This window comes from Megalopta genalis, chromosome 1, assembly GCF_051020955.1.
Source record: "Megalopta genalis isolate 19385.01 chromosome 1, iyMegGena1_principal, whole genome shotgun sequence".
Classification (NCBI taxonomy): Eukaryota; Metazoa; Arthropoda; class Insecta; order Hymenoptera; family Halictidae; genus Megalopta; species Megalopta genalis.
The window spans coordinates 6726275-6749173 of record NC_135013.1 but is presented as its reverse complement, the minus strand read 5'-3'; the positions used below and the strand labels follow the sequence as shown (position 1 = coordinate 6749173).

The 22899-nt window shown below is 36.9% G+C and overlaps 4 protein-coding genes across 8 annotated transcripts in view; 1 reads left to right on the top strand and 3 right to left on the bottom strand.

Annotated features, from left to right (window-relative positions):
- Positions 1–8704, bottom strand: part of LOC117228574 (uncharacterized) — a 36616-nt gene extending 27912 nt beyond the window's left edge. For 2 of the 4 annotated variants that reach the window (XM_033484397.2, XM_033484400.2), the window contains exon 1: positions 8387–8704. The gene's annotated coding sequence lies outside the window, so the exon portion shown is untranslated. Of the gene's footprint in view, positions 1–5886; positions 6480–8386 lie in introns of those variants that run through there. The other 2 variants (XM_033484398.2, XM_033484399.2) reach the window with 2 other exon arrangements.
- Positions 8705–9100: 396 nt separating this feature from the next.
- LOC117228576 (uncharacterized) lies at positions 9101–10628 on the bottom strand. Its single transcript, XM_033484404.2, has 5 exons — positions 10393–10628; positions 10203–10327; positions 9808–10125; positions 9458–9725; positions 9101–9383 (listed from the first exon to the last, which is right to left on the bottom strand). The coding sequence occupies exons 1-5, from the start codon at positions 10425–10427 to the stop codon at positions 9317–9319; spliced, it is 813 nt and encodes a 270-aa protein (XP_033340295.1). The 5' UTR covers positions 10428–10628; the 3' UTR covers positions 9101–9316.
- Positions 10629–10943: 315 nt separating this feature from the next.
- On the top strand, positions 10944–12637 carry LOC117228578 (polyisoprenoid diphosphate/phosphate phosphohydrolase PLPP6). Its single transcript, XM_033484405.2, has 4 exons — positions 10944–11278; positions 11614–11745; positions 11907–12006; positions 12062–12637. The coding sequence occupies exons 1-4, from the start codon at positions 11270–11272 to the stop codon at positions 12457–12459; spliced, it is 639 nt and encodes a 212-aa protein (XP_033340296.2). The 5' UTR covers positions 10944–11269; the 3' UTR covers positions 12460–12637.
- Positions 12638–12843: 206 nt separating this feature from the next.
- LOC117228575 (alpha-tubulin N-acetyltransferase) overlaps positions 12844–22899 on the bottom strand; it is a 33623-nt gene continuing 23567 nt past the window's right edge. Inside the window, exons 4-8 of one of the 2 annotated variants that reach the window (XM_033484401.2) lie at positions 19376–19517; positions 17423–17522; positions 17130–17214; positions 16542–16588; positions 12844–13996 (exon numbers count right to left, since the gene is read on the bottom strand). In XM_033484401.2, coding sequence (XP_033340292.2) covers positions 13699–13996; positions 16542–16588; positions 17130–17214; positions 17423–17522; positions 19376–19517 — 672 coding nt within the window. In that variant the 3' untranslated portion in view covers positions 12844–13698. The remainder of the gene's footprint in view (positions 13997–16541; positions 16589–17129; positions 17215–17422; positions 17523–19375; positions 19518–22899) is intronic. The other variant, XM_033484402.2, reaches the window with a different exon arrangement.

Below are 22899 nucleotides of genomic sequence, written 5' to 3'. Positions count from 1 at the left end.
GGTTTCCACGGTTAGCAAAGATAAATGCGGCGAATCGTTTTTTTTATTTACTATGTACAGAGTGTCCCGAAAATGTCTCGCAATCCGGAAATGGCGGGTTCCTCGGATCATTTGAAGCAGCTTCTTCCTTTACAAAAATGTTCTCCGAGGCACCGTTAACGAGTTATTAACGAAAAACAGTGACCAATAAGAATCGAGTACGGCTGACGCGAGGCGGCCCGGCCAACCAGCGCACGAAGCCCAGTTCCGCTCATTGGCTCGGTCGCCTCGCGCCAGCTGAGCTCGTCTCTCATTGGTCACTGTTTTTCGTTAATAACTCGTTAACGGTGCCTCGGAGAAAATTGTTGTAAAGGAAAAAGTTGCTTCAAATGACCTCAGGAATCCCCTACTTTCGGATTGCGAGACATTCTTGGGACACCCTGTATGTTATTATTTTTATTATATATTATATATCTTATAATATATATTTTATATATTATTTATGAATTAAAAATCTGAACGAGCTACGATCGGACGCAAACTTTTGCGAGATGCGCGAACGAATAAAAGAAGAATGCGTTTGCGACCGAAACAAATACTCATCGGCGGGCTATCAATTTTCCGGAAAACGGTTAATTAGACCGTATTTGCATCGAACTATACTTTAATAATACAACTTTCCGTGCTGTAGTCTCGTGTAATTAATTTCCGACCGGGCACGTGAATAAAATATTGCATTTTCAATTAGACCCAATAAACAAGCACACGTGGCCGTGTACGCACGGATTCCTTTTTTTTCCCTCCCCTCCACCTGAGAAATGAATTTCCAATACCACGAAAATCCTGCCTCTACCTCTGATTTGCTCTTTTTCTCGGGTCCTGATTAATTGCAGGATCTCAATTTTTCCCCGTATGTCTTTCCATTTAAACCGGCTCATCGAAGTTCTACATATCGGCGAGAAGTTTGTGCACGGAGCGCGTGCGACAGCTTCGACGTGCCTATATAGTCGATCATCGTGCTTCATCGCGATAAACAAATTTCATAACATTTCATTCGCGGACGATTTTATTACGTCAAATATATTCGCGATTCTACGGTTAAATTAATGTTATTAAAAGTTTTCGTCGCGGATCTGTTTCATCGTGCTGATAAACGCTTTTAATCACAGTTTAAAAGAAAAAATGTGCAGAATGTTAGGGCGCTTCGAGAATTCATCAATTTCTCATAAATATCGAGTAAAAATAGTACGGACGAATAATGAGGAAGGGATAACGATATTCGATCGATATCAATATTGTCATAATTTTCAATGACTGGCCAATTTTTCTATGACCATCGAAAAGCGTGTAGAAATAATACAAGTAAATAAATAAAAAGAACAACAAGAAATAATATAATCGTGGCCGCTTTTTATAGACATCGAGAAGCCTGTGAAGGTGATAATTATTAATAAAAAATAATAATTTAATAAAAATTATTTAATTGAAAAGAATGACGAGAAATAATATAACATTTCTCGTTATTCTCGTCTTCTATTTATTATATATATATATTTATTTATGAACGTGTGATTCATCGCTGTTATATTATTTCTCGTTATTCTTTTCAATTAAATAATTTTTATTATATTATTATATGTATATAATAATTTAGCAATAACTAATTTGTATGAAATTATTATTATTATTAAATTATTACATATACAATAATTTAACAATGACTAATCTGTATACAATTATTATTATTATTGAATTATTACATATACAATAATTTTACAATGACTAATCTGTATACAATTATTATTATTATTAAATTATTACATATACAATAATTTAATAATAACTAATTTGTATAAAATTATTAGTATTATTAAATTATTACATACATAATTATATATTAATAATAATAATAATATATAATAGTATTATACATTAATAATAATAATAATAATTTAATAAAAATTAGTTGAATAACTTTTTATCGCTATCACGAAATATTATTCGTGCGATCCACTCGGCACTGTCCCCGTATTAAACATCAATCGCGTTTCGATATATCAATCGTCTAATGCGTTCGAAAACACAATGAATCGCGTCGCGTCGCGTCGCTGATTAAAAGCAGCGGGGGGAATACATTAAGTATTGAATTAACGAACAAACACACGGTAAACATTGATATGAAAATTCAGGTGGCGGTAATATTTTATTCCGTAATAACGGTGAATTACGTTGGGTGGGGAGGGGGAGAGAGGGGGAGGAGGGGCGGACGGCGCGGCTGCGCCGGGAAACGAAGGGAAGGCTTAACAATTTTTCTTTCCGCGTATCAAAACGAAGCCGAATGGATTTTTCAGGAGGGTCGGTCGCGTTTAATTGCGACGCATTTTGTAATGTTTAATAAGTGAGCCCGCAATGGACAAGCACTGTACTCATTATTTGGAAAACTTCGCCGGCGCGCTCATTACTCGCGAAACTGTCTGGGAAAACGGTAATCATTTTAATGACCGTTTCCATTTGGCAAAAAAAAAAAAGAAGAAAAAAAGGGAAAAAAACAGGTAAAAAAGTACACCTCGAAACTGAATCGGAGGAGAGAGAGAGAAAGAGAGAGAGAGAGCGAGAGAGAGAGAGGACTTTTGATTACGGGCGTTCACCGAGTGCTCGTGTTTTACCGCCGGTGAATGGTGCCCCCCCCTCCCCCCGATAAAAATAACACGACAAATGTCTCGACTAATCAGCCCGTCGATCTCTCGACCGCCTCGCGGGGCTAAGAATTTCGCGTGTGAAATTTAGTCGGATGCAACGGGCACGGACGGTTCGTCGATATTCCACGCTCGATGGTAATAAAAGAAAGAGCGAAACGTTAATGAATCGGAAAAACTCGGCGGAGTGATGGATAAGGAAACGGTCTGTCAGTCGTGTTCGTATAACCGCGAAAACGTCTTATTAACGTTTCTCCGATAACACTGTCCGACATCGTTGCTTCTGTTTCGGCCGCGCGGCAAACGATATTTATAGATTTTCGTTCGCCGAAACGTTACGCGAACTCCGTAACGTCGATTTTCTCCTACGGTTATCGACACGCTCCGTGTTAATTATTCTAACAAGCCGGAGGAGGAAAGAATCCGTCGAAGAACAGATTCGAGACTACTCGATTATTAGAAAACCGAAATTTTCGCTTATTAATAGTCCGTGATAGGAACAACTAGATGATCGATAATTGTCGTTCGAGAGTGTTGATTAGGTCGCGCGACGATTCGTAACGACGACTTCTGAGAAGCGAAAGTTGCAAAGAAAAGGCGTCTCTTTTTTTAATCTTGTAAAAAGATCAGTTTTTTCGAACGTACGAATTTCTTGGAAGGAGAAACATTTTATACAAATTCGAAGAAAGGCGATGTAATAATTACGGTAATGTCTCTCTCTAATTGACGCTCAGATTGTCCACTGAAATAGACAATTTGGGGAGAGAAGATGCGATTATTCGAGCCCAATTCCCGGAAAATCAAAACAGTTTCATTAACACTAAACCAATTATAGTATATTCTCCCTAATTGACGCTCAGATTGTGCACAAAAATGGACAATTCGGGAAGAGGAGATTATTCGAGTCTCGCGACTCGTTTTTATAGTTACCAATTTTCAACGATTATAAAAACGAGCCGCAAAGCTCGAATAATCTCCTCTTCTCAAATTTTCATTTTTGTGCATAATCTGAGCGTCAGTTAGGGAGACATTACTGTAGACAATTTGGGAAGAGAAGATACGATTATTCGAGCCTTGGAACTCGTTTTTATAGTTACCGATTTTCAACGATTATAAAAACGAGCCGCAAGGCTCGAATAATCTCCTCTTCCCAAATTGTCCATTTTTGTGCACAATCTGAGCGTCAGTTAGGGAGACATTACTGTATACTTATCAACGCGAATTAATAATCAACGACCAGAATAAATCATCGCGATAAATTTATAGAGCAAATAGCATCATCGAATGCTTCGCTGAAAATATTAGTTTTTGATAACGCGCCCAAAATAATTTCACACAGGTACGCGTATATTGTAACAATATTCAATCGATATCAATAATTAATTCATAATTTTCAATGACCGGCCAATCTTTCTATAATCATCAAAATAATTTCATAGAATCATATAATCATACAATGATTAAAATCCTGAAATCTTCGGTTTTCGGATGCGAACGCGATTACTTATATCGAAAAGACTTTTACAATAATCAACACGATATTATCGCTAATCGTTAAAGTACAATCCGACGCGGCTGCCGGAGTTAACAAAATTAAATGATCGGAACGCGCGATACTCGAGACAACGCGATGACAAAATATTCTCGAACGACGATGGACAGTGAACACCGAATATCTAATTAGCAGGAACACAACGACCCCTCAACATTGATATTAATTATAACGTAAGAGCTGCTCTTCGAACGATTTCAGTAGCGCGATAAATGCGATAGGATCATCGCCGGTGTCCGAGTTCTAATCGAGAAAGTATAATTCAAAAAACTATAATCGAAAAACTCAATGTTAAATTATTTATACGTCGATCGCGCCTTTCATCGTTTTCATACAAATCGTACAAGGAGCAACACCGAAGCTCCTTTATCACGATGATAAACTCTTTCGTAATACAATTTCGGGAACACCTTCTTTCGTCGCTTGGTGCTTTCGAAAAATCCGTGGAGTACAAAAAAGAAATCTGTCGAATATCTAATTAGCAGGAACACAACGACCCCTCAACATTGATATTAATTATAACGTAAGAGCTGCTCTTCGAACGATTCCAGTAGCGCGATAAATTCGATGGGATCATCCCGGTGTCCGAGTTCTAATCGAGAAAGTATAATAAAAAAAAAACAAAATCGAAAAATACAGAAAATAAATCAGTCCATATAACGGAAAAATATATATATATATATATATATATATATATATATATTATCTGACGAGAAAAAAATTATCCGAAGCAAAGATTGACTGTACACGATGAGACAAAGTTTGACTTTACGATGATGAAGCAAGGATCTCGAGTTCGCGACGAAGTCAAGATGATAGGCTGCGATGAAATAAAGATGGACTACGACGAAACGAAGATCGACTACGACGAAATAAAACAAAAAACAAAAAAACGTACACATCCCTCAGGATGGAACAAGAATAGACTCTTTAGATGACGAGAGACGAGAAACTTTTTCCACTGCGTGGACTCGTAGTATATCCGTATATCCGCGATTTAATCGTTCGTGGCTCGCGTTTTGTTTGTGCGCGTCAACGAAACCAGGCACGCGAGTGAACATCAGTCCAATCATGCCATATACACATAATACATATATCATAGCGTACGGATAACAGAGCGTTCTCGTAGGCAGAGCACACGATCGGCAGAACGGTGTCACCGCATGTCTGCATCGGCGAACGGTCTGCATCGGCAAGCGTTCAATCATGCGAGTACAGAGCAAGCGAGAGCGAGAGCGAGAGAGAGAGAGAGAGAGAGAGAGAGAGAGAGCAGACCAGCCACGAGGAAGCAAAAGAAAAAAACGATGCGACACAAACAAAGAAAGCAAAGAATCGGCGGTCCTAAGAAAGGCCCCGCGATTTAAAGAATCCGATCGTTAAAAAAGTGCTGCAACAATCGCCGTAAACCGTGCTTCGACGAACGGACAAGGGTGAGTCGAGCAGACTAAAGTGACTAAAGTGACTAAAGCTTGGTCCGAGGAACGGGACGAGAAAGTACACGGATAGATAGCGGAATTAAAGGAGGAGACGGTATACGGAGGTGAATCGGCGGACAACAAAAATCCAGGATAGGATATTTCGGATTGGAACTCGGCGAGATAGCGTACGACTCCCGGGGCAAGTGTAGCGGCGAAAATGATAATAAAAGATTCCTCTTACGGATGCCCGTCCGGTGGCCTACCGCAATTCAGGCCGATCGTCATTACGGGCAAATCATCCCCCGGTTACTCGGTGCGGCCCGGTGCGAGCAAGAAGCTGGCCGATCCCTCCACGGTTACCGGTCGACCGGAGATTACGCAGTGGTACCGCGGCTACGAGTGACGTCGACGTTGGTCGTGGTCGTGGTCGTGGTCGTGGTCGTGATCGTGGTCGTGGTCGTGGTCTGGGTCGTGCACACGCGGCCTCGCGAGCCGCGAGCCGCGAGTCCAGAGAAATACGTCCGGATACGTGCTGCCGCAGAACGAACTCGCGAGATTCCTGACCATTGGACCGACCCTCGTACATGCATACTTTAGCATAACGTTCTCTATACAATATCCAGAAAGAGGGACGAACGCGGGGTGGTTTGGATGGGTGGTGGAACGGGTGGGAAAGAGAGACGGGCGGCGGCGACGAAGGGAGAGCACCGACCAGAGACAGACAGAGATGTACAGCATCCCTCCCCCCGCCCTCCTCTCTCCCTCTTCCTCTCTCGCATTCTATCTCTATCTTTCTCTCTCTCACATTCTATCTCTATCTTTCTCTCTCACACACATTCTATCTTTCTCTCTCTCTCTCTCATCGTCGTCCTACCTCGCTGACCCCTTCCCATTGCCCTCGCGAATCGATTTGTTATTGTTTTTGTGTCTGCGGTCGTCGCGGCGAGCGGAGCGAGCGGGGCGGGTGTATCGGTGGGTGGCAGCCTGGGGACCCAGGGGCTGCCGATTGGCAGCGCGGGGGCGCGGGCGAGGGAGGATGGGTGGGACGCAGGGTCGAGCTGGAAGGGCGGCGGGTAGGGTACCGGTCGCGCTCGCAGCTTCAAAGCCCTCGGTTTTCGGGCCGACAGAGAGGCGACCAGGAAGGGTGAACGGGGGCTCTGCTACCACCCGGGACAAAAAGGGGAAAGGGAACGTTGTAAGTGTGCACTTTGCTGGCTCGAAAGAGATGGACGAACGGCTCCGCGCGGTCCTGGCCAGTGGTGTAGCCATGTCCCGTTGCAGCGAAATTTTCGGCCGCCTTCCGGTGCCGTGGTCGCCGGGAACGGGGTGAAAGAGAAACGGAAACACGGAAGAAAGGCGAAGAAAGAGATAGAGAAATCGAAAGAAAGAGAAAGAAAAAAATAAAGAAATAAAGAGAGAAAGAGAAAGAGAGAGAGAGAGAGAGAGCGAGAGAGAGAAAAGAAAGAAGTAAAACGCACAGAGTCCATTCTCTGCGAGGGTTGATAAAGGTTCCATCGATTTATGAAGATATCAAGGGTTCATCGCTTACGGGTACATCGAGAGTCTCTATATGTATGCTTTCCTCGATGTTCTGTCCCCCGATGAACAGTATGTTAGAGCGTGTGGGAGAAATCCTGGCTACGCCACTGGCTCCATTACTAAAAAGAGCGAGAGAAAATGGCTGGTAGGGAAGGATGGAAGCTGGCACACTGATGAGAGAGAGTAAGGGGGCGGTGGTGGGTGGCGGCGGCGGCGGCGGCAGCGGCGGCGGCGGGGTTGGAAGAGCTGGATGCTGGATGGAAGAAACGACAGGGTGAGAGGGAAGAACCGCGAGGGTTAAACGGAGAGGGGGTTTTGCTGCTGGTACTTGTGGAGGAAGGGATGGCGAACGAGGGAGGGAGAAGGGGAGGGAAATAGATCGGATTGCGTGGTCGGCACGAGGGTTGGTTGGTATGAGTGCAACGAGATAAAAGAGGGAGCAAAAGTGAGATGGCAAGAGACAGGGGGGTGCTGGTGAAAGGAATTCGCGAGAGGGAGAGAGAGAGAGAGAGAGAGGGGGACGAGCGTGAGACGTCGGGAGAAAGAAAACGAGAAAGAGAGGAAAATAGAGAGACTGAGAGAAATAGACAATATATATATATATATATGTAGAGAGAGAGAGAGAGAGAGAGAGAGAGAGAGAGAGAGAGAGAGAGAGAGAGAGAGAGAGGTGATGGAGGTAAGACAAGGGATGCGGTCGGTTTGACAAGTGACGACCGATCGGACCACTGATGTCACAGATCACTCGGTCGGCCGTTCTCTCACACGCACAAACACGATTAAATCGCACACACACACACGCGTACGCAGGAGAGACAGAGGAAACGAGCGCGCGCGCGTGCCGTGTATCACGCCGTTACTCGCGTCCCGTGCACAGAGTACGTCGTACATAAGCTTCCCACGCCGCGAGAGAGAGAGAGGAAAAAAAAACAAAACAAAAGTATCGCACCGAGAGGACCACGGGGGCGAAATAGCAGGCCAAAGTAAAGAGAGGGAAAACGAAAGAAACGGAAAGAAAGAGGGAGAGAGAGAGAGAGAGCGAGAGAGACGTGCAGAGCGAAAATGAGAGAAATTATGTACGATGACGGGGATAAAGAGGCGGAGGAGAAAAAAAAACGAGGCAAGGTAGAGAAAAGAAACGTGAAACGAGCAGGCGAAATTTTTTCGGAGAAAGTAAGTAGTAACGTATTTACGATGCTAACCGGCCGATAGCCCCGCGCGACGCCTCTATCTGGTTACCATTACACTCGGATGTATGAAATGCGCCAGCAGCATACACCATCCCCCCACAATAGCCCTATTTATGATTGGGCAAAATTGCTTTCCATGCGCAGAATAAAATCGCGCGCGGCCGAGGAAAAATCCGCGGGGGTTGGATGCACGCGGTGCTCCGACCTGCGCCGACCAGCTCCGAACACGATTCCTACGAGCGATCCGCGTTAAGGACATGCCGCGCACACTTTACAATTATCCGAATCGGTCGGTGAATCGAGGATGCTCCTCGACCGTCCGATTTTCTTTACGGTACACGCCGGCAAAATTTCGGGAAAAATTAAATATGGCGAGGGGTCGCGGTCATGCGTACACGACGCTACCGACTCGGTTTTCCTGTTCGCCAATCAGTGGATCAGAGCTGATTTCAAAGAAATTCGGTTCGCAGTGCCATCTTTGTTCGGGGGTGCGACACGCGTACCGTTACGAAATTTGTAAATGCGTACTGTCTCGTCGCGTACATTTCGACGGGATGGAGATACAGCTTTCTGTTATCTTAATTCTATTGCTAGGTCGAATAAGCCGTTTGACGATTTTTATTTGAATACTACGACTGCGGTATTTACTTTTTAACGGCAATTGTTAGAGATGATAACTTGGACGCGCGTGTAATGCTTTGGTTACGAAAATATAGTACCATGCTATTTTGTGGAAAAATTCCAGATCAAATTTTATTATAAATATACAATCGTTATTAAAAAATAGCGAGAACTACTTATATCTTATTGCATTAAACACATTATGAACGACGTTGAGGCTCTTATCGAGTGCATGAAATATTTGATGTATTATTGCACTTAAATTCTTAACTGTTCAATATTGAAATTAATTTACTTGTTTCGGTTCCTTTCTATGTAACTTCACATTAAAGATAGAGCTACGGTTTTCAGTGCTAGAGCTTGTAACTGGTTAACTTCTTTCTCCAATCTAGAATCATGATATATCATTGAGTGTAATATAATTAAATTCTTAAAAGATTGAATCATTGAATTGAATCATACCTTTTATGATGATCTTCGATAGTATTGTAAGTATTCAAAAAATCTTTAACGTCTTCGTTAACAGATAGATAAGCATCGATATGAGGCCCAATTATAACCATAATAGACTTTAAAGTATCGCAACAAGATTTTAGCGCTTGAATTGTTTCTTCCCATTCCGAGGGTGTTTCCGGTAGAATCACATTATCACAGCGTAGTACATCGCAGTCTTTTAAAACAATATGTAATTGAGATAAAATATTTTCTATCTTCTGAATATAATCGGATTCTGTAATTTAAATAACAAATTTATCTATCCAACAGAATCCTAAAATAATTCATTAATGTAAATATTCAGCAATGTTACTTACTAATATATTTCTTTACATCTTCGGTTTGTAAGTCTATTTCATTCTGCAAAGCATTTAAATGTATTATATCTCTCTCTCTGGTTTGTAGCTCGAATAGTTTCTGCTTGTTGTGATCCAGTTCCTTGGCCAGCGATGCTAATTGCGATACAGCTAATTTCTCCTTCATCTGCATCTTCTGCTTAAATATAATCTCTGCCATCAGACTTTGCAGATATTTGTCGTACAAAAGTTTCATCTCTGTATCTTCATCGTCAAAACTTTTGTCAACCTGAGGCGTACGTATCGATATTCGTTCCACTGTACGAGTCTTTGTAAGATCTAGAACGATACATTGGCTAATATCTCACATAATTTGAAGACGTATGATAGTAAGAAATTTAAAAACTATTCTTTACTGTGTGGCAGAAGAAACTCTGATGGATGCATCGTTGATCTGGTACGGCTAGAACTTTGATAACTGATGTCTGCTAGATTTCTTCTCCCTGTTTCTCTCTGTTCGCATACAGAGGCATTAAGCATGCTAAAAACAAGTAACAATTATTACGAAATAAAATAAACAAATTGATAAATTTATTATACACTTACTCTTTAGTTCGACGTATCATTTTTGACGGTTCCATGTTACCCTCCTGTATTTCTTATTAATCAATACTTTTGTAATTTACTGTAAACGAACATACACTTTAAGTAACAACGTTCAGCAAATTGATAAAAATGCCAAACAATATTAGAAACTACAATAGAATTACGGAATTAACAGTTAAACCGGCTCCATATTCAAGGTTAAACCATTCAAATTATTTTATGGAATCAGTGTCGCCCTCTAGCAGTGTAAAAAATATTTACAGTAGGAAACAATGATGAAACTTGTGGCCAACATCGATGTGTAACGCATTGATTTTTATGACTTTTTATTGCTTCTTACATATTGTATAATACATTTCAAAAGAGTTATTCATGTTTAAATATTTTTGAAATATTGTTAATATCTTTTAAAGCCGTTATAGGAACCTCAATAAATTCGATCTTGAAAATCTAGATTGCTAGCCAATAGCACAGCGTGTGCAGGAAAATACATTGGGTAGAAATTGATCTACATACTCTTATAGTTTATGTCGCTTATGTATCTTGTCTTCGTCTCACGCTCGCATCATCGACTCATGTCTCTCGTCTCGTCTATGACGTGTAAAACCAGGTAAACTCAGGTGAAGCCAGCATTCGAGGCTTTAGCGCTTGCTCGCGCTGAACACCAATGAGGGGTTTCCCAGGGTCTTCTGTTTCGGACAACACTGCAATTACGTGACAATTTTTCAATTGACAACAAGCACAATAGGTAGAAGTTCTTTGCCCTATGAACATTATTATCACAGACGACGTGCAACGAGGCTATCAGATAAGAATACACCATTGAATTGAGGTGACATCGCATTGTAAAAGTGATAAATCAAGAGTTCTGTATACCATGGACGAGGTATGAATTTTAACCATTATGCTTTACAATACATTTATTTGTTGAACATAACGGTATTCATTGAATCGTAACGTAAATAAGTTCGATCATATTCGATATATTTCTTTTATTAAAAAGTTGTTCCTTTACTTCTTGGAAATGGATTTTCTTTTATTAAAAAAGTATATAATAACAGATTTTATAGTCAACGGTGTTAAAACGTAGTTTATATGATTTTTTAATTTCAATCTACGTTAATCTATTATTAAATCATTAGTTATTGCTGTAAACAAAATAGTGATTTATAATGTAAATGGTTATGAATTTGGATAATAAATGTTTTATCTTTTTAATAGAGCAAACGAAATATTGCACCATGGCTAAGTAATATATTAGCCCTAGATAAGAAACTAACAGAAAAATTCGTGCGATCTGTTGAAAAGTTTATGCCAATGAGACAGTTACAAATACATTACAAAGTACTAGAGGTATGTATACTAGTTTTTTTCTTTTGAGAATGATAATAAATAGACTAAATTTAAATCTTTTTCTGTAATTGTTATGTACCAAAATTAGTAGTCAAAACTAGAAGATGTTAAGAAAATAGATTTCTTTTTATCGACTTATATTATTATTATTATTCATACAGATATCTTGTCATGGAGTATTATGGTTTGCATCAATACTTGCACTTATTTGGATACTCAACCAACCAAATTTATTTCAAGTGCAGGTCAATTTATTAATAGGTAAGCATCAAAATTTTAAATGTTTCCACTTAATTTAACTCAAGTTTATTTCTAGGTCTGTTGTTAGATGTTATTATTATCGGCCTATTAAAAGCACTTACTAGACGAAGACGTCCTGCCATTAACAATGATCCTCTTGCATTAGGACCAGACAAATATTCATTTCCATCTGGTCACGCCTCTCGGGCAGTGTTACTTTCCTATTTCTTCTTTTATCTATGGCCTCTACCTACGATATTTCATCCTCCGTTGTTAGCTTGGGTAGTTTCTATATCTCTCTCAAGGGTCTTAATGAGAAGGCATTATATTCTTGACATTACTGCGGGTTCACTTATAGGGTACGCTGAAGGAATTCTTATGAGCATTTTGTATTTAGAACCTGCGACATGTACAAATTTAATTTCTTGGATAACTGACGAAAAAATGGAGGGAACTGAGGGAGCAGAGACGTAGTTTTATATTTTGACTTTTGTGATACATGCAATTCTGATAATGTGATTCTAAATGTAATGCAATATTTGCTGTAGTTTTATTACTATAGATATTGTCTTATTCTTTAAATGTGAGTACATGGGGGATTGTTTATATCAATTACTATACTGTAAAATAAAAAGGAATACTTTATACTATAGTAATTTATTATATTTTTATCACTTTTATATTTGTGTAGCATTCCATTATTTCAAGTGCATAGTGCCTTTTACGAACTCAATATTTTTATAAACATGTCTGATAAGTACTTTCATACGAAGAGTATATTTTATTCTAATGAAACACTGAATGTATTGAAAATAAATCTACGAGCAGTTTAATTTTACAAAAAATTAAAATAAATAATTTACATAACAAATTCGGAAATCATTTTATTGCACATGAAAACATCTATCAAAACTTGATTTACACCACCGATAAAATATAGTGAGACCAAGTTTCATGTTTGATGAATAAGGATAATATTATCTTACAGGGATGTAACAAAATTGTTTGAGTTGTATAAATTATTTACTTTCTACCTTGGTACACAAATTTCATTGTAAACCTTAGCAAAATAATATTTTCCTTCTTCATTACTAGAGAAATAGCTGGCACTACACCTTTGACTAAGTATGTGTATATAAAATTACAAGCCAGTTTACACATGAATTCTACCCCGACTCTTATCTACTACATTTGAGTTCGTTCTTTTGTGAATATTCACCAAACAATTTGAATGTCACAATCATATCAAATAATGGAAATTCATTATTTTTAGGTATTTGTACTGAGAACGGTTACATTCGAAACACATATAATTAGATTATTTCATACAAATTTAAAACAACATTATAAAGAGAGAAGATATTAAAACTTATAAGTCTTATCAAAAAATTAAAAAAAGTTTTTGTGTTTCACCTTTGTACGCAACTCGTTTCGAATAAAAAATACGAGAATACTATTTTTGTTAATAAATATATGCATTTCTTTTTCTTGAAAAGAGAACACACATTCTATTGTAATAAATACTACCACTTCATATAGTCATTATTAACTATTTTCCCACAGTTGTTCTACCGTGGAAGTTATAGTTTCTTTTTTTATACTTCGTCACATACACGAGCAATACAATTTTCCATTACAATTTCTCTAAGATTGTTAATAAATATGAAATAGTTCTATTTAAAGAAATGTCAATTCCTCACTTCTTCAACTGCTTTACCACAGGGGTGAATGGTAAAATTTGAGGTCCAAACGAGAGTGTTGGTTGCTACCAGCTACTACTTCTTGACTACAGGAAGGAGATGGCTTCACATTCTTTTCGGTTTTCTCTGTTTCTCGTAAAATGGTAGCTAGGGGAGTGGGTTGGTGATCAGGTAAAGCAGGTGTCGGAACCGTGGATAATTCGCTTGTACGCTGCTTCTGTTCTTCTTCAGAGTAAAGACTCAAAGAACGTGGTCTTTCCGGTTTCGATTGTATGACGGCAGTCGTTCTCGGTTTTTCACTGAAAAAGTAACTTCCCATGAAGTTGACAAAACATTGAATATTAAAGAACGTTGACATATATTCTACGGCAGTAGCTTTTTTTATTGTATACAATTCTATATTATTAACACCCAGACAACGGACGTTTCTAAATGTATATTGCTATCCATAAACTTCTCTAGATGTAATCTTCATCATACGTTCTCCAAAAAAATCGTCCATGTTATTTAATTTAATAAAATAAAATTATTATAGTTTAAGTTAATAATCGGAAGCTGGAAAGTTAAATGAAGTCTGTAACTTAAGTTACGTCTTGGTCAAAATGGACTCTAGCACCGTCATCTGAACGTTAAATCATTGAATCTTAAAAAAATTGTAAATATATATATATATATATATATGTACATATTTAACATGTTGATTGTCGGGCAAATTTTATATTAAAAAAAAATATTGTCTAATAGAACGAAACAAAGCCATTTCATTATCAATAATGTACTTATCTTGTTGCAATGCATTTGATAACTTTTAATAAATTGCTTTCTGATCATTATCAACACGATATTATCTCTAATGTTGATTTCAATAAATAATCACTTGAACACCGTGAGTGAGCACAATTGGAAAAAGCTCGAAGCATTAGTGATCTTTGTGATGATATTTAAAGTAAACAAAAAATGGCTAAACAAATAACGATTTATATTTCTTTAAAGAATTAACAAATTAAAAATTATGTGTTCATTTAAATCGACTTTATATTATATCTTTAAAATTGCGTGATGAGGTAATGCAATACATATACCTGTGATATAATATGAGAATATGTACATTGAAGAGCACAATTGAACAAGAGCACAATATTATCTTCAATGATAAGCAATAAATAAAGTTAATATCGTGAATGTATTACAAATAATTGAAAGACATCGTTTTTACCTATTTAAAACATTATATTCATTCACGTGAATATAGTTCCTCATATTATTATTTATAAACTCATCTTCTATTTTATAAATAGTGCTTATATTTAGACTGAAATAAATTCTACTCAGAATTTGTTAACATTATTAAAGAAACAGATTCATAATTATGATTTAGCAACATCTTTGATTGTTTCTTATCTTTTAGCATTAATAAGTTTACATTTATATAAAATATTATATAAATTATTATTATATTTATTTATTATTATATTCATTACATTATTATTATATCATATTTTTAAATATTAATGTCTTTTCATAAGTTCATATAAAGAATTATAGTAATTCCTATAAAAAAAGTTAGGGTCTTTGGTTCAATTATGCTTCTCATTGTAATTATTTCATGCAATAATCAGAGCTTTTGAATGTGATATAAGTGAAATTACTTACTGCCCAAATAAGAATGTAAAAGGGAGATGTTGTTGGTGTGCAAAGGATTTTAGGGATAATGAACTTGTGTTTCAGGGCGGATTTGCTCAATATCTGTCAATGAAAAGGGTGTAAATATAAATCCATGCTGAGCATTCAATGAAAATGTTTTACTGATATGCACAGGTGCAAGTAACAGCTAAAAATAATAATACATATCACAATACATAATATACATATACACATTACATTCATACATACTCACATACACGCATGCGAATTATAATTCAATAATATGTATAATCTTAACAAATTGTGCGTTAAAAAAAAATATTGCTAAAATAAAAATGATTCCAGTGACAATTAATTGATTCGGTATAATTAAATAAGATATGGATTTAAAAAAAAAGAAAAAATATATGAAAATATATAATTTAATCGCAATATAAATAAATTCGTTAAGATTCTCTGATATCCTTTCTCTACAATGGAAGTTGCATTTTACATTTACAATTTGTTAAATATTAATCTTGTTTCACAACAATAGTCTTATACACCATTCTGATATAATGAAAGACGCAAAATCTATCCTTCTATACCTATTTAGAAAATTAAATATATATGTATATAATATTAAAGTTAGAAGGTAACAACAATTCATCATCGAGATCCTAATTGACGAAATTCTTACTTTACAACCATTGCATATTTTCGAACAACAAACGTGTAACTTAAACGATTAAAACTCAGTTAAATATGGAAGCATCAGGTAACATTTAACACGCACTTGAATATGTTCTGCCAAGAGGTAGCGTGAACGCATTCAATGTAAGAAGAGTGAAAGCCGCTTTTATTAGCATTAACGTGTTAATCATCTTTTTCTTAAACACCTTTTACGATCAGATTGAATGTTTTGAAATCTTAGGAACGGTTAACTTGATTTACAGCGTAGCATATTAAATTTTTAATACTATCGTATAACCTGTCAGTTATAAGTTAATAAGTTATTTGTTTAAAATCTTATTACTCTGGTTATCGGAGAAATTAATTAAAGCTTAAATGTCAGGCTTCCCGCGACGGGCTCGCTTTTTCAAGGTACGAACATAGGAATTAATAGCTAATCAATCTAACACTAAACCTACCGAGCACCACTGGCTTGGCAAGTTTAGCGTTAAAGCTTGCAGAATCGTTCAACGATCTGGTTTGTCTGTCATCATTACTCACCCAGTACGTTCTGCGGATGGACCAAGCACCGTTGTGTTATGAATTATCTAAAAGAAAGCGTTAATACGGTTTTTAGTTGAGTTACACTGTAAGTTGCGGTAGAAGAATTAAAACTTAGAATATTTTTCTTTATTAAGGTGTTACTGTTATTAATTATTAATGACTTAATTTTTGTTATAACTTTCAAATCAAAATGATGCAAGTGTGACGATTATTATCTAAACAAGTCAAAATATAAAGTTTTTGTAGGGCTAGCTTTTGTCTACTGGACATTGCACGAATGTCAAAGATTTTTAAATTTAGATCGTCTGCATAGCAGTACACAATACTAATTAATAAAATAATAATTATTATTATTTATAATAAAAAAAATTGATTTATTATCGATTACATATATCTGGTGTTAAAATAATATGTTAAAATAATCCTTTTAACTGTTTCAATCAGTAGGAAACAGTAAAAGTATAATTTTAATAAAAAAAAAAGAACTTAAACACGTAGTGTTTCTAGTATCGAGTTTACAATAAATTTAAATATTTGATTAAACTATTTTAAGGGCGACACATTATCCTACGGGGTTGTACTTACATTTGCCATGGAACAAGGTGGTCTGGCAGCAGCATATCTGCCGAACGAATTACGTGTAACAGATGGATAATGAATTTCTTTCATGCTGAAAAAAAAATACAAAAGTATTATAGTATCACGTCCTTATTAATATCGAAAGAAAGCAGTTCAATCTCTCATTTATACATTGGAGTGGATAAATAACAAATTATTGGAGTGGTCACCGCCGTCCATGACGAGGCTGTGCCATTTTTTATGTATAAAACTGGCAAGAATTATTTGCTCTTCGCATAAATTGTTGTAAATATACATACCCAGAATTATTTTTGCCAACATTGTTGTGAATGTTACTCTGCCCAGCGATGTCAATATTAGCAGGAAGGCTGTATCTGTTTGATCTGACATCCTGGCGCTCTGCAACGTAGAAAACGAAATATAAAATGAGATTGTTGTTCCTTATGAAACGCGAGGTCAGTTAGCACAGATTCATCGATTTCTGATGAAGCAAACTCGTAAACTCCGCGCGACAACGACGATTAATACTGCATAACGGTTTCCTTATAATTTTTTGATTACACATTACGTCAGGACTGTGATTAAGTGCGATCAATTTTCCCTCGGACGAGTTAGCCTTCGGGTAGGAGGAAAAAAGAAAAAGAAAGAAAGAAATTGGAACAGCTCATTTATAATCGACAGAACACTTATCGTTTAAGGACAGCTCCGAATCGATCAGACGACCCGCATAATAAAGGGTCGTTAGTCGTGCATAGGGTGACACTGACCGCAATTTTATGCGTCTTCGGGCAGGAATTACCGATTTAGGATGCAAGCCGCCGAAGGACGAATTACAAGACGAATGTAATCGACCTTCGACCCGCCATTGCCATACCCTTAACTCGAAACCAGACCGGTAACCAGTTCATGGGCGATAATGTGGATTATACTTTTACGGCGGTACACCTTGAAAACGTGTTACGTTGCTCGATTTATGCGATCCTTGGATCTCTGTAAATTATTAATCTCTACGTTTATTGCATTCCCTCTCCTATATTTTCTAACCCAGATGATCTATTGGGTTGGCAACTAAGTAATTGCCGATTTGTTCAATGAAATAAAAAATTTTTTTTTACTTGGAACGAAGTTTAATCTGTAATGTATTTTCCATTTTGTTCGATGACCTTTTGCCATCTCTCTGACAACTTGAAAATTCCACGCTCGTAGAAAGTCTGATCCTTTTCGACCAAAAACTGAGTTAAGTGAGATTTTACAGCGTCATCATCATTAAAAGTTTTACCACGAAGGGAGCTGTCCAGGGATCGAAACAAGTGGTAATCCGATGGCGCGAGATCAGGGCTATATGGTGGGTGTAACATCAATACCCAACCAATATCCAGCAATTTTTGCCGAGTGGACAAAGACGTGTGCGGCCTAGCATTGTCCTGGTGGAAAATGACACCTTTACGATTGACCAATTCTGGTCGCTTTTCCTTGACCGCTGCATTCAATTTGTCCAGTTGCTAACATTCACGGATAATAAAAAATAACATAATAATAATAATTTTATAATATAACATTTACGGATAACATAAAAATGGGAGCGAGAGACATCTATAAATGAAATCGGCAATTACTTAGTTGCCAACCCAATAGTTAAGAAAATCTAGTTCTCGAGAATATTTTCTCTAAAATATATTCTCCGAAAATTTCATTGATCATCTATGATATTTAGAAAATTATTACCGGACATGCGAATTTTATGCATTTGCAACAGCAAAAAGATTCGAAGAATTTAAGAATATATAGTTATTTATTATTTCTCAGCTCACTGAAACTACTGTGTGACCTGCTTTTTCCAAGTGACAAAGAAAATTTTGATTTTGCGCGAAGATTCGCAAGTCCAATCTACTTTAGCCATAATTGTGACTGTGTTTGAAACTTCCAAAACGCGTCTCTCGTTAATCAACGTTGGTTAACCCCTTGCCATACTTCGACGAGTCCGGCTCGTCATGAAAATTTCTAGTAATAGCTTATTGAATATAGATGTTATTCTGTTCTTTAAAATTGGAATAACATTCTAATCTCGTGTCATCAATATTTATGCGTTCGAGTAAATTTAGGCACACAATAAGCATCAATTTCTTTTCCCTTCCAAGAAATTATTACAATCGAAAAATTTCTAGTCGCAGTAACTGCGAAGAAAATGGTATGACAAATGGTTAACAATGAATATTTCATTATTTACTTTTAGTAGGACCGAAGATACGTACCGTCATCGAAAAACCCTTGGAAGACGACGAACTTGTTATTCTGCGGTATTATTTTCGAGAGGCCATAGTGTTTGTCCAGAAAGGCTAAGAACTTCTCGGAGGGTCTATCGATCGCCAGTTTCACCGGCCTAATATTCTCTTCCTGGAAATAAGACGCAATTGGTCACTCACGAGATACGTACAACAATGAAATAAATCGATCGAATTTACAAATACCGAACAATTTGAACGAAGACTCGAATTATAGAAGTTCGACACATCGAATAGTTGCAAATTGCAGTAAAAATTGTTCCTAATTTTCCTTCAGTTTGTAAACAAAAATGGGCAATCTGGTACGAGGAGATGCGATTATTCGAGCCTCGCGGCTCATTTTTATAGTTGCCGATTGTCAACAATTATAAAAACGAGGTGCAAGGCTCGAATAATCGTACTATTCCAAATTGTTCATTTTTGTTTGCAAGCTGAAGGAAAATTAGGGAGAATTTACCATAACATGAAATTAAGAACTTCGTTCATTCGAGTGCAATGTGTTGTTTCGCTGCATTTAATAAAATTGTTTATTTTTGACGCATTTTTATTGATGCATTAAGAATGCGTCTTTAAAGATGCTTCTCTGCAAACGATTCGCGGACAGCTGCACAAAATAACAATTATTTGACAAACTTTGTCGTAAATATCGGTAAAAAAGGTTGTATTTCTGGTTAAAAATAACTATAATGAACAGAGAACTTTATCGTTGCCAATAATGATTATCGATGACGAAACTCAATCTCGATTAATTGTACAAATTTGACAATTGAAATTTATTCTAGTTACTCAAATCTCGCGTTCGTTCTTTCTTTAAATATTCTGTTTATTAATACCGTTTATAACATTCGTCAACGAATTCCGTAAATGGCGAGTTCCTCGGATCATTTGAAGCAACTTCTTCCTTTACAAAAATTTTCTCCGAGGCACCGTTAACGAGTTATTAACGAAAAACAGTGACCAATAAGAATCTAGTACGGTTGACGCGAGGCGGCCCGGCCAACCAGCGCACGAAGCCCAGTTCCGCTCATTGGCTCGGTCGCCTCGCGCCAGCTGAGCTCGCCTCTCATTGGTCACTGTTTTTCGTTAATAACTCATTAACGGTGCCTAGGAGAAAATTTTTGCAAAGGAAGAAGTTGCTTCAAATGACTTGAGGAATCCGCCACTTTCAGATTGCGAGACATTTTTGGGACACCTTGTATATTTATATCATATTTATAGCAGTACAAGGGTAGCAAAAAGTGTACAATTTGTCGATCACAATGACCAAAATTGTTACCTCTGTTGGCCTCACTTTTGTAAAAAAAGAGCATTAAAGATTTCCTTCGCTCGATTCGCTTCTCTATCGAAAAACTATGATACATCTTTAAACAATCTTGGCTTGTTTAACCGCGCCATTTGCTTGTCAACTGGAAAGCCAGTCCGGTACACACTCGACGTCCAAAAATACGAATGAAGTACCTGCAGGTACATCTGTGGTCCTTGGTCTAATAAGGAGAAACGAAAGTACCGAGGCGAAACAAACAGTTTCAACGAGTTCAGTCACCTTTCGGATTACCTTCGCCCGTAACACCCACGCGTAACGACCTTTTGTCACGCTCCTATTTAAGATCGTTCACTAATTTGCCAACGTTGGCATGCCCGTTGCCTTTTCTTATCGTTTCTCGTTACTCGATACGTTCGTTTCAGTCGACTAGCCCGGTATTATCAAAAATTTCGATCGTCTGGATTCGAGGACCATATTTTAAAAAGGGTCTTCCCATGTAATGGTAAAAATTATTCTAACAGTAGCCTGCCATATACGTTAGAGATTGATCAGATAAGAAAGATTATGTTATAAAATATAATATGAATATTATTATATTAATATTATTATAATATTAATATGAATAATAATATAATATAAATATTATTATGATATGAATAATAATATAATATTAATATTGTTATATAATATTAATATTATTATAACATTTTTATATAATATAATATTAATATTATTGTAATATTGTTATATAATTTTATTATGATATCAATAATAATATAATATTAATATTGTTATATAATATTATTATGATATTAATAATAATATATTATTAAATATAAGTTTGAACAAAAATCGTAGAAGTTATTTGCTCTCCGATTGGTCCATATTCGACAGCTCGTTAACGAAGCGACCGAGAATATTTCCGTCACGGAATAGGTGACTCGAAATCGCCCCAGGAGTCACCCTTTTCTACGACACCGTGTACAATTTTCTGCAATTTATCCCGGTTCGAATTTTTCGTCAAGTGGACGGAGAAACTGGCACGCTAATGGCAGCCTCTATGTATAACACGCCGGAGAGTACGGCTAATATGCATTAATTACGGAAAAGTACCGTACAGGTCGGCGTTCGTGATAGTTGAGCACCGTGCGTGAGACCGCGGGGCGAATTCACGTGTCGCTAAGCCGACAGCACTTGCTGTGATTCTGACAAGTGCGCCGACCATGACAGAGCCGAGCAAAAAATAATCTGGAATACGTAGTCGGCTGCGCGGCTACGGATACCAGTTTTCTGCAAATCTTTCCCTAGGTCCGCATAGTTCTTCTTGCGACTGGTTCGACGTTTTCCGCGTTATACGCGGCCTTCCTTCCGGCAGAATTAGAGAATTTCGAACAAAGTTCGGGATACTCTCATAAATGTTTCGAACATTGATACGTATGTATTTGCGGAATGTAATAATAGCAACTAAAATTTTACGAATTTAAGAAAAATTATATATCGTTTCTTGTTTTAGAAATTTTAATCCATATGTTAAGATTAATCATAATATATGCGTATGAATTAAATTAATTTCTAAAAAAAATTATATCTAGTTTTCTGAGAAATTAAATTAATTCACAGAGTAAAATTAATCGTAATGTATGTGTGTATATCCGAAAGTAGGGGATTCCCGAGGTCATTTGAAGCAACTTTTTCCTTAGCGAAAATGCAATCCGCGGCTTCGTTTACGAGTTATTACTGAAAAACACTGACCAATCAGAGGCGAGATCATTTGGCGCGAGACGGCCGAGCCAATGAGCGGAACTGGGCTCCTCTTTATTGGTCAGTGTTTTTCTTTAATAACTCGTAAACGAAGTCTCGGAGAAAATTTTCGCAAAGGAAAAAGTTGCTTCAAATGACCTCAGGAACCTCTTGTTTCCGGATTGCGAGACATTTTCGGGACACCCTGTATATATATAAAAGTTTAAGAGATGCTCGCTTTTATTTTTACAATTAAAATAAATTATTCAATATATATATTGAATAATATTATTATATATTATTATATATTGATATATATACTAAAATAAAAGCGAGCATCTCTTAAACTTTTTACAATTAATTTCTATAACGAAGTTTTAAAGTTTCGATTTTATCATAAAGAAATTTCGAGATTTGAAACTCTTTTGTACAAAGAACAATTTTCTCTGTAACTTTCATCCTTCTTTTAATAATTTTAATATATTGCTTT

Excerpts from the sequence above, each read along its gene's own strand:
- LOC117228576 (XM_033484404.2), bottom strand. The coding sequence starts at position 10,427 with ATGGAACCGTCAAAAATGATACGTCGAACTAAAGA. Across the intron at positions 10,126-10,202 it reads AGAGTTTCTTCTGCCACACA|ATCTTACAAAGACTCGTACA; the intron begins GTAAAGAATAGT and ends GTATCGTTCTAG. Across the intron at positions 9,384-9,457 it reads ATCGAAGATCATCATAAAAG|ATTGGAGAAAGAAGTTAACC; the intron begins GTATGATTCAAT and ends TCATGATTCTAG.
- LOC117228578 (XM_033484405.2), top strand. Across the intron at positions 11,746-11,906 it reads TACATTACAAAGTACTAGAG|ATATCTTGTCATGGAGTATT; the intron begins GTATGTATACTA and ends TTATTCATACAG. Across the intron at positions 12,007-12,061 it reads GCAGGTCAATTTATTAATAG|GTCTGTTGTTAGATGTTATT; the intron begins GTAAGCATCAAA and ends GTTTATTTCTAG.